At 44.1% G+C, this 16,740-nt stretch overlaps 1 protein-coding gene across 1 annotated transcript; it reads right to left on the minus strand.

Annotated features, from left to right (window-relative positions):
- Positions 1-843: 843 nt before the first annotated feature.
- On the minus strand, positions 844-13,176 carry LOC132269404 (L-type lectin-domain containing receptor kinase SIT2-like). Its single transcript, XM_059770588.1, has 3 exons — positions 11,189-13,176; position 10,431; positions 844-1,402 (listed from the first exon to the last, which is right to left on the minus strand). The coding sequence occupies exons 1-3, from the start codon at positions 12,857-12,859 to the stop codon at positions 1,032-1,034; spliced, it is 2,043 nt and encodes a 680-aa protein (XP_059626571.1). The 5' UTR covers positions 12,860-13,176; the 3' UTR covers positions 844-1,031.
- Positions 13,177-16,740: the final 3,564 nt, after the last annotated feature.

The raw sequence follows: 16,740 nt of genomic DNA on the forward strand, positions 1-16,740 counted from the left end.
GAGCCATAAATATAGAATCGATAGCAGAATCCAGAGAAGTGCAGTTGAATAGTTGTCAAAGTGAATACTATTAGAGAGAGAAATATCCATAATTGTTGAGGGTGAAGATGATACAGTCATGACTATACAATGGATTTCAAATTCCTTTATTAGTTTGGCCATGATTGCATCTATTCATCATTTCTAGTTTTTTATCTTCACCCCACCAATATTAACAATCAAAATTTTACAATGAGTAAAACTAAGAGAACAACTTAATTACCTTCATTTGCATTGGTAGAAACAGGAATGGGCGATGATGAATTTGCAGTCTTAATTGTTGATTGAGTGTATTCCCCTGAATGAAGCAATGAGGTCATAGCCTCTCTCACTTTCTCCACCACACCAGCATTTCTGGGAGTTTTCTGTAGGCCTATTGCCTCAGTTATGACCTGCGAAAGTGCCCTCTCATCTTCCCCTGGCTCAAGCTTATGCATAAAATACTCCTTCAACGGAACACCTTTATCCCATGTTACATACAAAAGTAAAGTGGCAAATATATATACATCAATTCAGTTTAAATGGATTGCTACATAAACCAATTCCCCTTAACCTAAGCGTGCTATTTCCCCATGTTGCATGGTCTAAGATATAAAATACAAAGGGTTTGAGATTTTCATTTTGACATATACATAGGAAGCTCATGCTGAAACTTTAGCCGTATAATTGACCAATCTTGGCAACATTGCATCCATCCCAGAGAAGTGGCTTGTTGTAGAACAGATTTTGTTACTACAGCTTTTGAGTCGTATGAAAAAGTAATAAGCTGCTTCTTATATGAGAGTTTCTCTTCAATATGAAATGCCACTGAGAAATATATAGATGATAGTATAAGAAGAGTGAGGCATGATGATAATCTATAAGTGTTAATGCAATATTACAGACAATCCACATCCATAATTCTGAGTAAAATGAATTTACAGCCACAAACTAGCATATATATATATATATATATATATATATATATATGCAAGGCATGAAAATTATCCAATCTAACGACCCCTTATTAGGATTGACTCGTTGCTGGACAAAGAAAAAGTAGACATTACAAAATCAGCAGTTGCTCCATGACCAAGTATTACCATTCCAATCTCTGCACGTTCAAGTAGTATCTCCGGAAAGACATCTCCATTCAAATATTGTATCACTTGCCTCATGCTAGGCCTAGCCACTGGATTAGAATGTGAGAAGAGCAGACCTACCTTCAAGATGAACTCCATTTCCTCTACCGCATAATCACCTCCCAATCTCGGGTCAATGGTTTCAAGAATAGCTCTTTGTTTCCATCTCTCAAAAACCCAATCAACCAAAATTCTCTCTCGAGGCAATCGTTGTGGCTCTACAGGCCTCCTTCCACATGCAACTTGAGGAGGCCCCGGATGACATGGGCCAGATCCAACTCGCAAACATAGCATTCAGTCCGTACTGCTGGGCCAGCCCATAGAAGGACACTGCCATATGGGCCGAACGAGAGTAAGCCCATCAAAGGTGACCAAGGCTTACGAAGGAATAGGCCCAGATCCAGCAATCAGTAAATATCTTGTAAATATCTATAAATAGGAGATGGAATGTAATGGGGGGGGATCTTTTTGGGTTGAGGTGTAAGAATTCTAGAGAGAGAAAGAGGAGAAGGAATTTCTTGCATCTTCAATTGGCGCCGTCTGTGGGAAACGCATGGAAGTTTGGTTGATCAATGAGGAATATCTAATGGATTCAAACCAATTCGGTTGATCGAGACTCGATCTTTGGGATTTGAATCCAGAGCTGAGCGATTGTGACCTGCTCTGGAGGAACTACAATTCTTGAAGCTTTGGAGTGACTTCAGATCTACGAGTTGTTCGATTGTGGCAGGATCTGACGGATTTAGAGTTCAGACAATTCAGATCTCGTAAACAGTGAGCATAATTCGGAGAATTAGAAGCCAGATCTAAAAATTCCTACTCGCGAAGCTCAGATCTACTCGCGAACTTGAGATTAATGCCTTTACTCCGTTCGGGAATAATGATAGGTGAAAGCTCCAATCCGATGGAGGCTGTCCAGCAAACAAAGCTTGAAGAATTGATGAACTTGATTGAAGCTCTCAAAAAAGAAAATGCAGAATTGAAAGCTGGACTGCAGCATCGGCAAATACCTGCGGTTTCGCATCCACTTCTGGTCGGAGAAGGAGGTGTTCAATCTAATATCGCGCATCAAGGCGATCAGGACGAGAACAATCAGTCAGCTCACCACCGTGATGAAAGGATGATGGATAATTTGCCGCCAAATGTTCGTCGAGTTGAAGATCACGAAGGATCGACTCACGTTGATCCACAGCGGGAAAGGTTTGACCGAGAGGAAGTGATGGAGGTTGATCGCCGTCGAGTAGCGTCGCCTTGGCAAAGAGAGTTCATAGAGGAACGGTCGTTCGATCCGTCTTACCGGCCCTCCATGGTTACTGTCACTCATCACGGTTCGGAGGGCAGAACCGTAACTCACAGAGCTACCGCTGGACTCCAGAGAGAGAATGAAGCTCTCCGATCCGCAGCTCGGACGGTGGATTCGCCATTCACCGACGAGATCTTGAATGCGCCGCATCCAAGGAAGTTTGCTATGCCAGTCTTTATTCTGTTTGACGGAACGACCGATCCGATCGACCATGTGTATCATATCCAGTTGAAAATGGCCCTGAATACGGAAAACGACTCTTTAATGTGCAAATGTTTCCCTACAAGCCTGGCCGGACCGGCGCTCAGCTGGTTCAAAAACTTGCCTAGGAGCTCCATTGGTAGTTTCAGAGACCTGTGCGATCGGTTCATAAGCCAGTACTATGGGAACAAACGCCCGCCGAAGGACATCTCGAGCCTATTCACGATGCGGCAGCACAAGGATGAACGTCTCCAGGCCTTTCTTACCAGGTTTAATCTCACTAAGAGTATGGTGATCGAATGCCACCCTTCAACGGCAGTTCAAGCCTTCAAGTTAGCCATGACACGCGGAACTCCGTTTCACACCAGTCTGGTAGTGAACACGCCGACTACTATGGATGAACTCAATGAGAGAGCCGATGGCTTTGTGCGCCTAGAAGAAGAGGAGGCAGCTAATGCTCGGACAACGTCGCTTGTGTCGACCGAGGAAAAGTCCAAGGCAAAGATCAGGCAGAAGCAGGCTCAGCCGCAACGTCAGACCTCTTGGAAGGCAGAAAAAAGGTCCAGGGAGGAAGAGTTGATTACTCCGCTGAAGGTCACTCTGGCGAGGCTGTATCAGGAGAACAAAGACAAGTTTCATCCACCACTGCCAATTAGGCAACCCCTCGAACAGAGGGATCAAACTAAACATTGTGCTTTTCATTCTGATTTCGGTCATCAGACTAACGAATGCAGGAACCTGAGGAGGCAAGTGGAGATGTTGATAGCTAGAGGGGAGTTCGCGAGTTATGTTCAAGGCTCGGCGATGGAGCAGAATCGACCGGTGGAACAAATAAAAAGGAGTCATAAACAAAGCTCCCACAATTCGCAACCAGTTCGTATAATCAATGCTATCCATGGTCGACCCGAGCCTAGTGAAGAGTCAGATGAGCTGCTCCGGGTGCGCCTGAGGCAGGCGCAGATGAAGAAAAGGGTCGGCAATGTGACTACTCTACACCAGCAGAGCCCGTCAATGCAGATAAAGTTCGACTGGACAGACCTGCAGCGTGTTCAACTGCCTCATGACGATCCGTTGGTAGTCAGTTTGACAGTGGCAGATTACCTGGTGCGCAGAGTTCTGATCGACCCTGGGAGCAGTGCGAACGTCATGCCGAGGGACACATTTGACAGGCTCGACATTAAACCAGAGAGGCTCAAGCCCACCGGAAATCCCTTATTAGGGTTCGATGGGAAGAGGGTGGAACCCGTCGGGATGGTGGAAGTGGAGGTTCAAGCTGCAGAACGAGCTCTTATGGAAACTTTTGTGGTTGTGGAAATTCACCCCTCGTATAATCTCCTGATGGGAAGAGGATGGATTCACAGAGTCCGAGGTGTACCCTCAACTCTGCATCAGGTCATGAGGTGCCTCGGGCCCGATGGAGATAAAGTAATAGACATTCGGGGGGATCAGGTCGCAGCCAAAGAGTGTTATTCCGTCACACTAAAGCATGCTGGGAAAGGAAAGGCGCCCGTCCGTTCGGCAAGCCCCAGATAGCAATTACAGGAACCTCCGCTCGAGCAGAATAGGGTGGAGGAGTCAGTTGACTTGACCGAGGAGCCCCTTCTGGATGTGCAGATCGATCAGTCCAGGCCAGAACGAACTACCAGAGTAGGTATAAGACTGACCAGAGAAGAGCAGCAAGAGCTAGTGGATTTCTTGTCCCACAATGCCGACGTATTTGCATGGAGTCACCTAGACATGCCTGGAATTAGTCCCTCCATATCCTGTCATTCCCTGAATGTCAATCCCAATTTCAAACCAGTGAAACAGAAGCAGCGAAGATTTGCTCCAGAGCGTAATCAGATCATAGCGGAAGAAGTCGATAGGCTGCTTGACGCGGGATTTATCAGAGACGTGCACTACCCTGAGTGGTTGTCCAACGTCGTTGTGGTGCAGAAGAAAAATGGGAAATGGCGAGTATGCATTGATTTCACCAATTTGAACAAAGCCTGTCCAAAGGACAGCTTCCCGTTGCCTAAGATTGATCAAATGGTGGATGCCACCACTGGGCATGAGCGTTTAACCTTTCTGGACGCATATTCAGGTTATAATCAGATTCCTATGGACCCCGCAGATGAAGAAAAAACTTCTTTTGTCACCGAGCGAGGAACATACTGCTACAAAGTTATGCCTTTCGGGCTAAAGAATGCGGGAGCAACTTATCAACGACTTGTTAGCAAAGTTTTCAAGAATCAAATGGGTAAGATTGTCGAAGCCTATATTGATGATATGGTGGTAAAGAGTAGGAAAAAGGATGATCATCTGAAGCATCTGCAAGAGGTATTTGATGTACTAAAGCGATATGGGATGAGGCTCAATCCGACCAAGTGCTCGTTCGGTGTGAGTTCCGGACAGTTTCTGGGACACGTGGTCAACCGCAGGGGCATCGAAGTTAGCCCCGCTCAAGCAGAGGCTTTGATTAAGAATGCCGAGCCAAAGACGATCAGAGAGGTGCAAGCCCTAGCAGGACGAATAGCTGCATTAAGTCGATTTATTTCAAAATTGTCAGATCACTGCAAACCATTCTTTGACACGATTCGGAGCCATGGAAGGCAGGTCTGGGGGGATGAGCAACGACAAGCATTGACTCATTTGAAGCAATATATGTAGAATCCACCAGTCCTATCAGCCCCAGAACCGGAAGAAAAGTTATTTCTATACCTTGGAGTATCTGGTGTCGCGACGAGTGCCGTTCTGATTCGTTGCAAGGGAGGGGTGCAATACCCGGTATTTTATGTAAGCAAAACACTGATGGAGGCAGAAAAAAGATACTCAAAGGCCGAACGGGTGGTACTTGCACTTATAAATGCAAAAAGAAAGTTGAGGCATTATTTCGAATCCCACCCCATAGCTGTTCTAACAACTTTCCCAATCAGAACGCTCATGCACAAGCCAGAGCTCTCGGGCAGAATGACAAAGTGGGCCATAGAGTTGAGTTCATTTGACATAACGTATGAGCCGAGAACAGCTGTTAAAGGGCAAGCGGTAGCCGATTTCCTACTAGAATGTGATGCCGAAGATACGGAAGAGGACCTTAGAAGCGGCTCTTGGAAACTTTTTGTGGATGGCTCCTCTAACCAGATGGGGGCTGGGATTGGGATCAAACTGCAAACCCCAGAGGGTACTTCCTTGAGCCAAGCACTCAGACTTGAGTTCCGAGCCACCAATAATGAAGCGGAATACGAGGCGTTGCTAAATGGATTAAAGTTGGCCAGAGAGCTACAGATCAAAATTTTGACAGTGTATAGTGACTCGCAGCTGATTGTTCGGCAGGTAAATGGTGAGTACGCAACCAAGGATGACACGATGGGGGCATATCGTTCTGCCGTTCTGCGTAGAGCCAAGGACTTTGCAAAGATTGAATTCATACAGTTGCCGAGGGAACAGAATGCAGATGCAGACCGTTTAGCATGCAGTGCTTCGAGTTGCGGTGAAACATTGGCGAGGGTGATTCCAGTAGGAATAGTGACCCAACCATCCATTTTCGAAGAACCGATGGACTCTGACCCTTGGCAAGTCAACGTCATACCGTATGAACCGAGTTGGATTGACCCAATCATTACCTATATTCGAGATGGCGTTTTGCCTATGCAAAGGGATGAAGCTAGGAAACTCAAAAAGAATGCTGCCAAGTACGCCATCGTGCGGAACCAGCTGTACAGAAGGTCCTATTCTGGCCCGTACTTGAAATGTGTCACCCCCGCGGAGTCGCAGCAGGTATTGCGAGCTATTCATGAGGGTGTGTGTGGCAATCATTCTGGGGGAAGATCGTTAGCGCATAAAGCAATGACACAAGGGTATTTCTGGCCAAACATGTCAAGAGATGCGGAGGAGTTCTCTCGAAGGTGCGATAAATGCCAACGATATGGACCATTGATCCACCAACCACCTGAGGAATTGCACGTAATGGCCTCGCCGTGGCCTTTCGCGCAATGGGGGATGGATGTGGTCGGTCCTCTGCCAACTGTAAGAGCTCAGAACAAGTATGTGTTACTGGCCACGGATTACTTCACTAAATGAGTGGAGGCAGAATCGTATCCTAGCGTGACTCAGACTCAGGTGAGACGATTTATTTGGAACAACATTATCTGCCGTTTCGGTGTTCCCAGATCGATAGTCATGGACAATGGCACAAACCTCGACAGCAGGCAAGTAAGAAAGCTGCTGGAGGAGTATGGAATCAACCAGAAGTTGGCTGCAGTAAGTCATCCTCAGGCCAACGGACAAGCAGAAATCACAAACAGAACTATTTTCGCCTGCATTAAGAAGAAGCTGGAAGATCATAAGGGGAAGTGGTTGGATGAACTCCCGAACGTTCTATGGGCTTACAGAACCACCCCAAGGCGGCCGACTGGGGAGAGCCCGTTCGCAATGGCGTATGGTACCGAAGCAGTTATACCGGTTGAGCATTTAGTCCCCACTATCAGAAGCTTAGCATGGAGTCGAGATCAGAACGACAAGATGTTAAGATTGAACCTCGACATGATAGACGAAAGGAGGGACGCAGCGGCTATAAGGCTAGCATCGTATCAGCAAGTGCTGGCGAATAGTCACAACAAGAGAGTAAAACACAGGGATTTTGCCCCTGGCGATCTGGTTCTGAAAAGAAAGGTGGGGATGGTCAAAAAAATGATGCCACCCTGGGAAGGCCCATACAGAATTGCAGAAATCATTGGCAAGGGGGCATATATGTTGGAAACCATGGCGGGAAGGTTGGTCAGCAAGCCCTGGAACGCCACGTCTCTGAAGAGGTACTACCAATAAAAGCTAATTTCTGGCTTTAATTGGATGTTGTTTGTTGTCAATCAAATACGTATGAATGAGCAAGTTACTGAAATTTACAAAAAAGAATTTTCTTTTCCAACGGTCTACTAATGAAACTTAAAGCCAAGTGGCAAGTGGCATTCTAGCCGAGCGCCAGGCACTTAAGCAAGATAAGTGGCAGCTGGCACTATAAGCCGAACGCCAGACACTTGCTAAAAACTTAAAGCCAAGTGGCAAGTGGCATTCTAGCCGAGCGCCAGGCACTTAAGCAAGATAAGTGGCAGCTGGCACTATAAGCCGAACGCCAGACACTTGCTAAAAACTTAAAGCCAAGTGGCAAGTGGCATTCTAGCCGAGCGCCAGGCATTTAAGCAAGATAAGTGGCAGCTGGCACTATAGGCCGAACGCCAGACACTTGCTAAAAACTTAAAGCCAAGTGGCAAGTGGCATTCTAGCCGAGCGCCAGGCACTTAAGCAAGATAAGTGGCAGCTGGCACTATAAGCCGAACGCCAGACACTTGCTAAAAACTTAAAGCCAAGTGGCAAGTGGCATCCTAGCCGAGCGCCAGGCACTTGCCGTAAACAAACACACGGCAAAGCTAATATAAAAGAAAAAGATAGAAAAGATATGTATGTATTGAAGATGAGTTGAATAGAGCACAACACATAGGGAAAAAGAGTTCTGTCGTTTCATTAATATTGAACATTGAGTTTACAAAAGAGAGATGTCCATCATTACAAGAAGATATGAAATGGAAGAATTCGAAGGAGCCCTAGCCAGACGCCTCAGTACCAACAGCATCCTGGTCGTGCCGACTCGCCTCCTCGGCCCCATCAGCCGCCTCACCTTCATGAGGTGGGGAATCAAGGTGAATGACTGAATCGTTCGGCTGGGGTTCAGCGTCAGCAGTGGCTATGGAAGGAACCACGGTTGACGATTGAGGAGCGGTCAGTGGCAGAGCGGTAGGAGGAGCTGTGATGATCCTTGAGGATGCGATGTCCTGGCACTCATCAAATATACACTCCGCTTCGGTGGGTTCTAGGTCGACATAGACCCCCAGAGGTTCGATCCCCAGATCCTTGTCTACCTCATCCGGAGTGGAGCTGGTCTGTCCCTCATCCGGAACCCGGTCGGCGAAACCTTCCCGGAATCCTTGAGCATACCTAAGAGCACCGACCCTTGAGAACCGAGCGTGAAGGGCCAGCATCCCACCACCCACTCTGCTGATCGCGTCGATCAGAGCGGTACGCTCCTCCAGAGCTCTTTTTTCAAAGGCCATCCGAGCAGACTGTTCATCAGCTAGAAGGCGCTGGAGTTCTGCCTTCTCTTCTTTAATTGATTCCCGCTCGGTCTGCCAGACGCTCTTCTCAAGCTGGAGGGCGTCCTTCTCATCCTGAAGGGAATCATTCTCCTTCTTCAGGACATCTCTCTCTTGCTCGGTTTTGTCAAGCCGAACCAGCACCTCGGTATTCTTCATGGCAAGGAGGTCGTTTTCTTTATTAGCCACCTCCAGGCTGTCAGAATACTTACGGGCCCTGGCGTTCCCCATCTCCACCTGCTTCTGCATGGCCATCATCCCGAACAATGTCTGCATAGGTGCACATTAAAAACGGTTAAACCAATGGTCAGAACGGGCGAAGGCAAGACCAAGTAATATGAGAGAATTCATGAGTTAGAAAATAAAAGTCACCTCCATAGCAGATTGGGGAAAGCGGCTGAACACATCCTTCTGGGAAAGGCCCTTTGCCGCCTCAAGGTCCTTAGGAGTCCACATGCTCCTGTAGTAGGCCATAGCGGTCTGGCCATCCCTCAGCATGGTCTCGTTCGGTTTCACGAACGTCCCATCCGTTCGGGTGTACCGAGGGGCCCATGGCGGTAAGCTGGGGATAGAAGGGGGGCCTGAAGCAGAAGCAGAGCCACCAGCTGCAGGAGGCCCAGAGGGAGAAGGAGCTCTGATCGCTCGGTGCAAGAGAGCACCCGGCCCAGAGACCCGGGTCCTTCTAATGAGAGGCTCCTCCTCAGGATCGATTTCACTGTCAGGATGAGGCCTTTTGCCTCGTTCTTTGTCCCGACCGCCCCCCGCAGCAACAGGAGCTATGGTAGCTGGGGAGGGCGCGTTCTGGTTGGCAGCAGGGGCGCTGGCAACAGGGTTAGTAGCCACTGCGCTCGGGACAGTGTCAGATATGGTGGCTGAAGAAGAAGCTGATGCTGGAGAGGAGGTCGCCCCAGCAGCAGGAGTGGCTGGGGGAGTATTTTTCCTCTTGCCAAAAGAGGGAATCTGAAGTCTGCTCATGTTGTAGCCGAGTGATGAGAGCGCTAAGAGGTTGTCTGAAGTGAGGAGATCTGAGCAGGAAAGAATATCGTTCAGAACGTATCTCTTCAAGTAGTTACTCCTATCCCTGCAAACACTATAGCTCAAGTCATCACAAGGTATTCCCAAGGAGCGGCATAAGAAAGTGCAAAAACGAGGAACGCATGTTTCACAGGGGCAGTCATGTTTATGGGATTTGAATTTTTTATAGGAGGAGACAGAGCAGACACCAAAGGCGCTCGGGATTGGGTAACCCTCTGCAGCCGGCGAAGACCAAGCCCCACTAATGCCCACTATGCTGTCCCTCCAACCCTTTTCAGATTTAATTGTGTCAGTACATATGGACATCTTCTCGAACGGGTAGAGGTGGTAGAAGGGCTCGTTAGTACGGATCTTACTCACCTTATAGCACAGAAGGAGGTCTATGAGGTCGAGGTCCAGATTTCTGTCACGCATCAACAAGAGCATAACAGATATGATTCTAAAGAAGTTGGGGTTGACCTGCAGAGGGGATATCCCCAATCTATTGAAGACATAACTAAAGAAAGGGTGCAGAGGGAACCTAACAACATTCAATTGAAGGTTCGTGAATAAGACTTCGCCGGGCAGGAGGCCGGCGCCGGTCGTAATATTAACGTCTTGGGGGCAAACCCTAACTTCGATGTTGTCAGGAAGTCTAAGTCTCATACGAAGAACATCCAGATCTACAACCATGGTGGAAGTGCTAGAAGAATCTATAAGAGGGTAAATGGAAGCCTGCTGAAAGTAAAAAGAACGAAACTAACCTCGAAGGACTGCAAGATCGCTGGAAGAATGACTCTTGAAGGATTTCACCAGAGAAAGCTTAGCACTGTTCTAAGAAAAAAAAAAGAGACTTGGCTGATGATGGAGACGGTAAAGGGAAGTGAAGTGGAATTCTAGAGCATTATAAAGGCGAGGGGGCCCGAGGGCCGAAGCGTCGGGAAGGCGAGAAATCCCTCGAGCCCCGGAATATTGATTCTGGATCTGACCGTCCGCTCCCCCACGTGGTTATCTCGAGCCGTCAACGTCATGATGAGACGCCATCAATAATTACCCCTTATTAAATAAGGGGCAATTATGGGGGCAGTTGAGGAGGCCCCGGATGACATGGGCCAGATCCGACTCGCAAACATAGCATTCAGTCCGTACTGCTGGGCCAGCCCATAGAAGGACACTGCCATATGGGCCGAACGAGAGTAAGCCCATCAAAGGTGACCAAGGCTTACGAAGGAATAGGCCCAGATCTAGCAATCAGTAAATATCTAGTAAATATCTTGTAAATATCTATAAATAGGAGATGGAATGTAATGGGGGGGGATCTTTTTGGGTTGAGGTGTAAGAATTCTAGAGAGAGAAAGAGGAGAAGGAATTTCTTGCATCTTCACAACTTCAAGCATAAATGCCCCAAAAGCAAAAACATCGGTGAAAGTAGTCGCCTGGCCTGTTCTAGTAAGCTCTGGTGCAATATACCCAACAGTTCCAACGACATCAGTGATTTGAGGGTTAGCTCCATGATCACACAATCTAGCTAGCCCGAAATCTCCAAGTCTTCCATTTAGATCAGCATCCAAAAGAACATTACTGGCCTTCACATCTCTATGTATAACAACTTGTTCCCACTCTTCATGCAGATATAGAAGGGCGGATGCTACCCCTTTGATGATTTGATAACGTTGAGCCCAATCAAGGTTTGGTTTTTCATTGCTGAATAAAAACTTGTCAAGGCTTTCATTGGGCATATAATCATAGACTAAGAGCAGCTCTCCTCTTCTTCGGCAATAACCAAGGAGCTGCACCAAGTTCCTGTGCCTTAGCCTTCCCATGCTAGCAATTTCAGAAACAAATTCCTTCATCCCTTGTATTGATCCGTGGGAGACTTTCTTTACCGCGATTTCTTTGCTGGAAGATGGGAGTACTCCTCTGTAAACCTTTCCAAAACCTCCTGCTCCAAGAAGCTCTCTGTCTTTGAAACCATTTGTTGCTTTGTGCAAATCCTCATAGGAAAATCTTTGAGGTCCATATTCCTGTTCCCAATCTTCACGTAATTCTTCATATCTTTTCCTCCTTGTAACATAAACTGTCCAGGTGATCGCGATGAAGATCAGCACCATTGATACTGTTATTAGTGAGACTGTAACATATAGACCTATTTTCACCCTTGATTTTCTGTGTCTTGGAAATGAAGGAAGCTTTGAGAGTTCTAATTCTTGTGCTTGCCCTTTCCTGTTGAAGCTCCACCCAAGAACATAGTGGTTGCTTGTAGCAGATGATCCTGTTGCTGCAGAGAAACAAACATACATGCTGTCCAGGAGAACTAGAGAAAGATCGAGGGCTGTTGACAAGAGTGGTCGAATTGGTTTTGGAGTTTTGATAGGAGCTAATGTTATGTTGAGTAGCTTTTCCACTTCATCATAATCTATCCAAACTTGTATTGCATTCCCACTCACGAGCTCCAAGCTCTGTTTTACCCCTTTTGTACTATTGGAAATATATGTCACAGGAGTCGAAACATTAGATTTTAGGCTGTTTACATCAATTCCCACATGGTTCCCATCTATATCTGCAACATCAAGACTCTGAACGGTATCAAACTCAACTGCCAAGAGATGGTTTGAAGACTGGCCGTTGTTAGAAGTATTTAAGAGTCCCAAAAACTCTGTATGCATGGCGTGTGAGAAGTCCATGGATGGGGAGATGGTGAAGGCCATGCCATGGCCACCATCATTTGGCAAATTTGGAATAATGGCAAAGACCAAAGTGGTGGAAAATGAAAGAGACCGAGTCAAGCTGGATGAGGATGTGTTAAATTTCAGAGGAAATTGGTAGAAAGCATTGCCAATTTGTTGGTTGGAAGTGGTGGTCAGCTGCAAAAGACCATTATGATGAATTTTTGCGCTCCCATTGAGATGAAGATTTGTTCCACCGAAGCCATGATAGATGAACTGGTCTTCAGCTTGAGTTAAGGCCAATAATTTTATTGGCAGAGAAAAAAGTATCAAGAAGAGAAGTGATGTTAGAGTTATATTCATTGAGAAAAGTAGGAGAAAGAGGTTTCTCATTTGCAAAGACAGGTGGGGTTTTTGCTTGCTTGCTTAAAACATTAAAAATTGAATTTGTAGAATTTTTTTTTTTTTGAGATTAAAATTTGTTGGTCATGCATAAAATACACTGGGCCAATTAGAAGTAAACGGTGGGTAGGATTATAATAAGTCCACCATTCTAATTTTAATTTATTCTCATCTTTGTTATCATATGATAATTTGGGTTTATGGAAATTGAATTTTCCTGCTAAAAAAATACACTCCACCCAATGGCAGCCTAATTAGCATTCTAAAACGATCAAGGAAAATAAAATCCTAAAAGAAGTCACTTCAACTGTGCCTAGCTATAGGTTATTGGAAAATGCTGATTTTCATGTTTAGTCAATTCAATCATTTGGAACAACTTCCTATATATATATATATATACATGATTGTGTCAATCTACTAATTTAGTGAGTCTAATCTAATTTGGGAAATTATATATAGTCCAAACAAAAACTCACATGATGTGGCTAGTAATTATTGTTTTTGTTTAAACCTCAATCTTAAACCTAGAGTCACTCATCTCTATACAACTTTAATTTCTTGGTTTATTTAGTATGTCAAGCATTCTGTACCGTATAACATTTCTCATCTATTAGAATACTAATCCTTGGCAAAAGAGTAAAGGACTATATATATGGTATTTACAAGAAAACTTTTTTTTTTTCTTTTCCTCATTTTTTTTTTTTTTTTGTTTTTTTCAGTAAAACTGCATTTGTTCAATTCTAGGAAAATTGGTTTCTAGAAAAATCAGATCAATTTCAGATTCCCCAAAGTCACTGCATGGTCTAATTCTTCTGCAGAATTTTTTTAATTGACTAATAAAATGAAAATGAAGATTTCAAATGTTCTGGTTTTGAACTTTTGATGCCCTGTTTCCATGCCTGCTTTTTCTTTCATCTTGCATGCCTAGACTTTCAAGATGGATCCAAAATGAAAATTCCATGCTCTTGCTTTCCCTACACCGGCTGGAACTGGCAGATGAATATTCAACTTTTTAGGATTATGGGATTTTCCCATTTTATTATAGGATTATGGGTTTTTTTATTTTATTCAACTTTTTTTTTGTAACGACCCAAATCCTCATGGATCCGGATCATTAAACGGGTCCTTACCCAACCCAAAATCATCCAAGGGTAAAATGGTCATTTCACGTCAAAATTAAATAACAAGGTCCAAAAAGGGCAAATTGGTAATTTGCCATGAATCCATAAATTGAGACTCAAGGGTATAATAGTCCTTAACTTGAATCCCATAGTAAATAAAATAAGGTTCGGGACAAAATAGTCCTTTTGGGGCAAAAATATAATTATGGCATTTAATTGGGTCATAAAAATAATTAATTTCAACTTCAAATGATGCCAAAGAGTAAATTTAAGAACTTAAATTTGTAATTACATGAAAAGGCAGAACCGGTCGACGTATACTCCTTATACGTCGACTGGTTTGGGATATGCACAGTGGGAAAACCCACTACCATGATACCGATCAACTGGTTAGGGATCAGGATACCGGTCAACGTATGGGATGCCATACGTCAACTGGTTTGGGACGTTAACAACTCAAACATATACTGTGAAGATACTGGTCGACCGGTTTGGGTTATACGTCGACCGGTTCTTGAAAATCTTCACTCCCACTCTCCACTGTCCTGTGTAACCCCAATACACCCACTTCTGATCGTTCAACCACCCACGTGACAACATTTACGTGCAAAATTAATACATTTCAACATCAAATTGTAATAACAATCACCACGTCGGTAACGTGATTTACAACCCGTTACTTAAAATACACAAAACTGATTTTGAGTGAGTAATACTTAATTACATTTTTTTCAAGGATCATTCACAAACTTAATTACATTCCCAAAATTATAATTACACACGAAATAGCTAAATGCAAGATAGCAAAAATTATCTTCTAACAACTTTCAATTTTGAGGTGGATTGGCATCCGCCGGTTCTTTTCTAAGACCTGAAAAAAAATAATATATAGTAGGGTGAGCTATATGCTCAGTAGGTGACACTTAAGACACATATCTTGTGTCCTTGTGAATCCAATCAAAGTATAGGCCAATGGGAAATGGGGATCATGCAATGTAGGGTTAAAACAACTCCAATGTCAATTCCAAGTGTAAACAATGCAATGTAAACAATGCAATGCAATGAAATGCAATGCATGATATGTCACTCCCCATTTTCATTTCTCAAAACCATACTTTCCAACTGTTAATACAGCCCGCCCTTTGGTAACCCTGCCACGACACGAGAGTAGGATTGGCCAGTGTCCCTGACCCTTGGTAACCCCGCGGCGTCATTATGGGGCCTAGCTAGCTCAACCACGTTAGGGCTACTCCCTAGTCCCCTCTAGGCTATATTAACCTCCGGCCCATTGGTAACCCCGCAGCGACCGGGTTTATCAAAACCATTTCACAAAAACTCTTCTCCCAAAATTCCCGTTTTCATTTCAAAAACTGATTTCTCCCATTTCATGCAACCCAATGGCATGTACATGTATATGTGTCTCAAGCTTACAATATTATGGCATGTAGAAGTTTTACATTTCATAATTACTTCACAACTAAGCATATATCATATTCAACATCATCAATTGAGTCATCAACACATTAAACACAACAAAACTATCACCACAACATGCTTTTCACAGAGAACAAATCATAATCAAAATCATGAATTTCTCTAGACATCAATTACACAACATTTAAACAATTAACTCTCAAATTAAGCATGTTTATCACACAAAGGAGATATAACTCACAATAGAACAAAAAGAAAGTGGATTAAGGGCCCCTACCTCAAGTTTGCACCAAAACCCTAAAGATGGGTCTCAATTTCGAATTCCCTAGGGAGGCTCAAAGCTGGAATTGATGGTACTCACGCGTAGAGCTTGTCGTGCTCTCCGTTTTGCCTCAAACGGCACCTTAATCCGCCAAGAATTGAGAGAATAATCAAAGCTCAAAGATTGCCTTTCAAGTGGAAAGAAAAAGAAAAGGAAAATGAGAGAGGGAGAGAAGCTACGGGGAGAGAGAGAATGTGTGGAGCAAAGAAGTGTGGTCTCAAGACCATTTCAAGTGTGAGTGGTGGGTCCCACCAGATTTTCTTTTCTTTTTCGTTTTTCTTTTATTTCAATTCTTACACCACACACACAAGTGCACCACATGCAAATACTACTTAATCCACATAATTTAAAATGCACAATGCAAATGGACTCAACCACAATCCCGAACACAACATGCGAAAAGACAAAAACACCCTTGTCTCCACGAATTATTGAAAAAATGAAAATGCTGAAAAATCATAAACATCACATTTTTTTTTCTTCAGTAAAACTACATTTCTTCAATTCTAGGAAAATTGGTTTCTAGAAAAATAAGATCAATTTCAGATTCCCCAAAGTCACTGCATGGTCTAATTCTTCTGCAGAATTTTTTAAATTGAATAATAAAATGAAAATGAAGATTTCCAATGTTCTGGTTTTGATGCACTGTTTCCATGCCTGCTTTTTCTTTCATGCATGCCTAGACTTTCAAGATGGATCCAAAAGGAAAATTCCATGCTCTTTCTTTCCCTGCACCGAAGTCAAATATGACTAGAACTGGCTGATGAAAATTCAACTTTTTGGGATTATGGGATTTTCCCATTTTATTATATGATATTGACCTTCATTATAATAGTATTGTCAAAGCAAAGGGTGATATTATATATCATATGTGATTTCTCATTTTACTATATAAAAGATTATATAGCTTTTATTTTTATTTTTATTTTTTCCCCTGGGAAACAAGACCATTTCATTAATATAGAACAAATTTACAATCTTCATCAGCTATTTTC

This window comes from Cornus florida, unplaced genomic scaffold, assembly GCF_030987335.1.
Source record: "Cornus florida cultivar Cherokee Brave unplaced genomic scaffold, ASM3098733v1 CherokeeBrave_3.0.0_Hap2_Chr08, whole genome shotgun sequence".
Classification (NCBI taxonomy): Eukaryota; Viridiplantae; Streptophyta; class Magnoliopsida; order Cornales; family Cornaceae; genus Cornus; species Cornus florida.